Source organism: Opisthorchis viverrini (assembly GCF_000715545.1).
Source record: "Opisthorchis viverrini unplaced genomic scaffold opera_v5_39, whole genome shotgun sequence".
NCBI classification, from domain to species: Eukaryota; Metazoa; Platyhelminthes; class Trematoda; order Opisthorchiida; family Opisthorchiidae; genus Opisthorchis; species Opisthorchis viverrini.
The window spans coordinates 961,638-968,293 of NW_008751696.1; the positions used below are offsets into that span (position 1 = coordinate 961,638).

The 6,656-nt window shown below is 43.9% G+C and overlaps 1 protein-coding gene across 1 annotated transcript in view; it reads left to right on the top strand.

Moving 5' to 3' along the window:
* T265_02974 (hypothetical protein) overlaps window positions 1-6,656 on the top strand; it is a gene marked incomplete at both ends in the record, with an annotated part of 31,117 nt that overhangs the window by 17,104 nt on the left and 7,357 nt on the right. Inside the window, one exon of the mRNA XM_009167353.1 lies at window positions 6,129-6,377. Within this exon, the coding sequence (XP_009165617.1) occupies window positions 6,129-6,377 (249 nt within the window). The remainder of the gene's footprint in view (window positions 1-6,128; window positions 6,378-6,656) is intronic.

Sequence of the window (6,656 nt, forward strand, 5' to 3'; positions counted from 1 at the left end):
GATTTTCCATCTAATGCTTATTGAACCCAATGGCATTATTAGAAACATGCTCACGTGGTTTCAAGACCAGTGAGGACTTTGGTCGGAGCTGAGCTTAAAGTAAGCAACTCTTGCGCTCGGGTTGTGGGTTTCTTCATCCTCGAGATCTCGTTGTCACCAGATTTTAGTGGCGGTGACTCTCTGCAGGTTTGCATACACTTATTGAAACATGTAGCCAGAGAATAGGTAATTCATACTCGTACAAAGACTCGGCCACCATGTAATAGCCTCAAACAACTAGGCCAGCGACTAGCCTCCTTTTCGTTACTCAGCCGGCTAGCTCCTCACCTTATAGAAATTTACGCAGATACTCTGTCGTTCCAGCCGTACATCTGCCGGGCAACTGGCGCTCAGGACAAAAACTGAGAGATGAATTTTACCACTAGCACCCGCTTCTTACGTCGCTGGCTAGGTTAACTCCACTCAAAACAAGCAGAAACGCACTCATGTTGCTTTAATCTGTGCATCTTGTACTACGTTAACATTTTGCTGGCAAGCCTTGATAGCTCTTGTTCTCTAAGTCAGTCAAAATGAATCCACACTGACCTATGCTCCACCTCGTAAATGTAACTAATTTTAAGTTTCTTCCACTACTGAACTGCATACTATCGCATACCTCCCCAAACACGTCAGGCTTTAATTATCCCATTCCGTTCTGTCTTGTACGCAAGCATCACACTTCGACGGTAGCTGCACCCGGTGACGCGTACGGTCGGTATCTATCCCAACTATTCTCTGCTTCGCGTCCACAAATATCACAGAGTGAACCAATTGACCTGTGATTCCGCATCGGCTTTACCATAACTTTGTTTATCCTATGAGCTAACCACTTTGTGTTGCCCAGGGAAATGCACGCCCCTGTCGGATCACTTCATCCATGACGTTTGTTGAGGATCTGTACAAAAGCCTAAATGTGTCAGTAAAATCTCGGCAAGACTGCGGCCCGCAGCTTGATGGCACATTAACCAATGTTCTTTTCCTAATCTGGACTCTGTCTACTCGCGTCACCGAACTACCGGTTGCAAGAGCGAATATCGATACCATTGGACTTGAAAGGGATCTCACCCAAGACCACCGAGCAACCATCTCGGCGAACATCCCATATTTGACTCCACTCACGGATGGTTCTGATCAGATATTCAAAGAGTTCGCAGTTCTCTTTCGATCTTACGTGGTAGAACTATCTTACGTGACCGCCCGGACCTTACACCCAGTCCCGGCATCCAGCTCTGGTCCTTGTTTAAATCGACAGGCTCTTAAGTTCGATTTTATTTTCGGAAATTTACAATTTCTTATCATGTGACAGGCAGGATCCCCATCGTGTCTTTTCGAGTGTTTTATATTATACTGTAGTACCTTTTTAGATGAATCTTGCTCTAATATGCATTCCTCGGTACTTGCTGGCACAAAACAATTAGCTTGTGTAGGAGTGTGTGGACAAGTGACGAGTAAATTACCACGGCGCAAAATCCTGACAATTCCGGTTGCTATTTTCGTGGACTCAGCTTTCAACACAAGAATACATGTTGCACTTGTCCAGAAACGCACATTTGTGTCCTGTTTTGTAGTAAAGTATAGCTTGGCCTAAGAGGGAGTATAAGTTATAAGGTATATTTCTGGCAGTGCCATGTGTAAAACAGAAAATCTTTTTAAAGAACTACTGACAGATTTATCAGGGTATAGATAAAGGTGTTTATACTGTGGCCACTGTGAATGGATATCTATACTGTTTGGCGTCACGCAAGTGTCACATTTGCTGGAAGGCAGACGGATTAAGCTGCCAGCTAATGATGTCCACAGGTGTGAGGATCAGGGGGCAGTACACGCCTGTCCGTGGGATGTCAGGTTGCATTCTAAAATTGGGGAAATTCCACTCTTATAATTTCATTCAGCAAGAGCTGTCGAAAATAAAAGAATTCGGACCATGCCTCTATATGTATGTTTCTACCTTGTTTAATGCTTACTTGTTGTTGTTTCTAAAAATCTCTGCTGTCCGAGCGATTATGTTTTCCGTTCCTGCCGATTGCGTCATTAGTGATCGTACGTTTGCCCAATTCATGATGCTTACTAATCTGTACGTCTGTAGAACCAGTTCCTGACAGTCCTCAATAGATCACCTGCTGCCCACGTCTCTCTGCTTCTACTGACCACTGGCTGCAAACTGCGAATAATCTAATAGGCGCAGTCGTCCTGTGAGATCCGTGACCGCCCGGACCTTACACCCAGTCCCGGCATCAAGCTCTGGTCCTTGTTTAAATCGACAGGCTCTTAAGTTCGATTTTATTTTCGGAAATTTACAATTTCTTATCATGTGACAGGCAGGATCCCCATCGTGTCTTTTCGAGTGTTTTATATTATACTGTAGTACCTTTTTAGATGAATCTTGCTCTAATATGCATTCCTCGGTACTTGCTGGCACAAAACAATTAGCTTGTGTAGGAGTGTGTGGACAAGTGACGAGTAAATTACCACGGCGCAAAATCCTGACAATTCCAGTTGCCATTTTCGTGGACTCAGCTTTCAACACAAGAATACATGTTTCACTTGTCCAGAAACGCACATTTCTGTCCTGTTTTGTAGTAAAGTATAGCGTGGCCTAAGAGGGAGTATAAGTTATAAGGTATATTTCTGGCAGTGCCATGTGTAAAACAAAAAATCTTTTTAAAGAACTACTGACAGATTTATCAGGGTATAGATAAAGGTGTTTATACTGTGGCCACTGTGAATGGATATCTATACTGTTTGGCGTCACGCAAGTGTCACATTTGCTGGAAGGCAGACGGATTAAGCTGCCAGCTAATGATGTCCACAGGTGTGAGGATCAGGGGGCAGTACACGCCTGTCCGTGGGATGTCAGGTTGCATTCTAAAATTGGGGAAATTCCACTCTTATAATTTCATTCAGCAAGAGCTGTCGAAAATAAAAGAATTCGGACCATGAATGGGTGTCAGTTCTCCCAAGGATGTATCGGCGTCATCCGTACTAATTGTGTGGAGTAGCATATAACCGCATAGATACAATAAATCGAGCTCACTCCAGATTTAAGCTAGAAGAGGTTTTTAGAACTGACGAAAAATGAGATGCCGTTACTTTAACAAGAATCCCATACGATAATCTCTTTCGTAGTTTGTCAACGCATGTGTTGCGGTATTATTGTTCTCTCAGAATTTTGCGACAATAGCTTCTTCAATATTCCAAGTAGCAGAGTTGTGGTTGATAGGTTGGTAATCAATAAAATGGATGGACGTTTGTCTGCCTTTAGGTGGATTAGAGGCCTTCCAATAAACTTGACATTACGTACAAAATGGTGAGACAAGAATTGCAACTTTCCACGCGGGGACTCAATAATGCGCACCCTGGGGCACCGGCTACCAGCCAAAGTTACAGGACGGCCAAAGATATTTATGATTACTTCTGAAGAAGACAATACGTCTAGTTGTGCTTGGGGAGAACTTGGGTCGGAAAGCTTAATAGTTGGCTTTACCTGAATAGTTCTTTTTGTAAAACGTCATATATGTGGTAGCGTGGGCTTCAAACGCCCCAGGTATGTGGAAAAACAACTGCAATATTACGCTCTAAAATGAGACCAAATGCTCCGAGAGAAAAATTTTCGAGCGGCAGCCTCAGAGTGGCAAATATCATCAGGCGACCTTGCAGTCAGAAACAACCTGGTGGAACCCAGGATTTACTTAATTTAGCTAGCACACTTCACTTCATAGTTGTTCTTAGCAGAGCAGACAATGTTTTGAATAAACTTCTGGCGCAAGTGACTGCTACTTTTGATGCATTGATGTTTCAGTGCTGCGCACAAATACAAATGCGGTGAGCATCAAAGGTCTTGTTGAGGCCAACTCCAGTTGCCTTTGGGACAAAACAGCACGTATGTGTACCAGGGACCTTGGTGGTCAATCAGAATAATCTATTTCTCACCGAAAACGGTGACTATTTGGTGAGGGCACAATATCATAGCTTTTAAAGGAAGATTTTGGTTTGTAACTTTCACCTATTTCAAAAGTTCTGCGAGTTTGTCAGCCACACTGAGATCTCTAGTCTAATACAAGAAGACGGCATCTACGGTAAAATATTGCTTGCTTCGGAGTACGCCTGCGCTATAAGTCTCGAGATCCAAATATGCTTCGCATGAGGGGCTGCCTATCATCAACCACGCACGAGAAGCTCGCTTTAAAGGAGTCCACAGCATAATACTCCCAGTATTTTTACGTCGTATCTATTACCGAGCAGAAAAATCTATTTTAAACAGAGTGACGGCTATCCTCGAAGAGTAATCTCTTATGAAGTGAGCAAATTTTTTTGTTAGTACTGCACTATCAAAGGAGACCGGCAAGACCAATTACACGTGCGGTGGGCAGAAAGTCTTTCTCCGTGAATAACCATAGTGAGGCACAACTAATACAGCTTCAGTAAATAATATAAGGGCATTCACTCTCACCATGAAACGCTGTCATGCGTTATCTATTGCATTACACGTAGAGTGTATTCCCACCTTGCGTGGGGCAGCTCACTATGTTCCATTTTCTCCTATGTTACCATTGTTTAAGCTTGAAAACAAGGCGTCCATATTCCACGCTCAACAATCATAGCCTCCAAAGTTTAGACAGATCTCACGTCTTCAGTGTCTCCTGCGTCGCCCGCGAGATCGTTTCATATTCGGAACGCTGATGGACCCTTCGGCGATGGTTGTCATCTCGACCTTAGTGCTCTAAAATTTCTGCTTTATCATCGAAACCAGCCGGGTCCTCTGAGATCAAATATCCGGTAATAGTATATATTTTCACTTTTAAAACTATTTGGAGATAGTCAACTAAATATTTCACTGAGACCTTCAAACGAACGCCCGTGTGACATTCGTACCTAGCAATGTAAACGATATTTGTTCCTGAAAGTAGGGGGAAAAAGGGCGATATTCTCAATGTAGGCAAGGTTTTTTCCCGGAGTTTACCTGGAATGGAACCTTTTTACCCAGACAGGGCCTATAACGATGGCATGTCGCACCGTACTTGGGTGGCCGCACCGCACATGGGTCGCCGTACCGTATTTCCATGTTTTTGGTGTACAGTAACGTCCTCTAATCGGACAGCACGAGGGTACCAGGGAAATTGTTATACAAACCCACGTGCGCAGCCAAGAAGCGTTTATTCTAAACACTCAGAAATCGTACAACCAAGACAAAATTACACCACCAGCAAGTGGACGAAATAGTTTTTCAGTGACAGTGCAGATAAGCTGATGTTATCTTAAGTCCGTAACTTCCAGTCCTTTCCAGCACCGAATCGTCTAAGATCCAGACATCACGCATTGAACGATACCATTCAGCATTTTTGGTACATTTGGGCGGCCGCCTCAGAGGCTTCACACGTGTTCTGTTGTGTGTGCCGAAAGTCCCACGCTCCACTTCCCCCGTCGTTCTGGCGTTTGGATTTCCCAATAAAATTTCCTATCACGTAGTGAGCATGTCTCATCAGACTTGCTTTCCTTCATTCATGTTGCCTGCCATCTTCAGATTGCAGTGACTTGATCGAGCTGGGCCGTGTACAACGATGAATATAAATATATTGTTTGTANAACCATCTCAGCGAACATCCCATATTTGACTCCACTCACGGATCGTTCTGATCAGAAATTCAGAGTTCGCAGTTCTGTTTCGATCTTACGTGGTAGAACTATCTTACCACTTGAAAGAATTTTGCCACTGACTCTCCTCTAGCAGTGATGTTCGTGGATATATACAGCTTCAGTGAATGATAATTGCTTGGCGACCAGCCATATATCCCTACCACGAAATTCTATCTCATTGTCCTCACTTCGGGTTTTCTTCAGATGCTCATTGACTCAACCATTTAAGATTATTCAGTTTTGATTCCCTCTGTGAATCAATGATGAACAGCGGTAATTTACCTCGTGTTCTAACTATCATGAATAACGTGATTTACGCCCGTTTATTATGATACCGTTTGTTTCGTTTCCGCTCGTTTTCCCCCTGTTTTGTCCCTACTAACGGTCTGCTTATTTTTCAATAACTGATGTCGATATTTGCTGCCCGTCCATCGTTGATTACAAGTTCAACTCAGTTGTACCTATTTTCGAGCGTCCACCCTGGCGGAAAAGCGGACCAACTGGATATCGAGCCCAGAGTTCCGGGTCGGAAGACGAACTTGCCATCAACTGCACCAATCTGACACCCGGAATGATTCATCATTTCATTACGCATGTACCGTACCTGCCGGATGGCCTTTGGCGAGAATTTTGGACGGACGACACCGCGGAATCTGACTCGACACGTGACATGAGCTGCCGTGTCATGCCGCCAACCGAAGATAGTAAGTCACACCGCAAACGCACTGATTTCTGATCCGTTATCTTGCTATAAGGCCAACTCACACGACTGGACTGCCTCTATATGTATGTTTCTACATTGTTTAATGCTTACTTGTTGTTGTTTCTAAAAATCTCTGCTGTCCGAGTGATTATGTTTTCCGTCCCTGCCGACTGCCTCATTAGTGATCCTACGTTTGCCTAATTCATGATGCTTGCCAATCTGTACGTCTGTAGAACCAGTTCCTGACAGTCCTGAATAGATCACCTGCTGCCCACGTCTC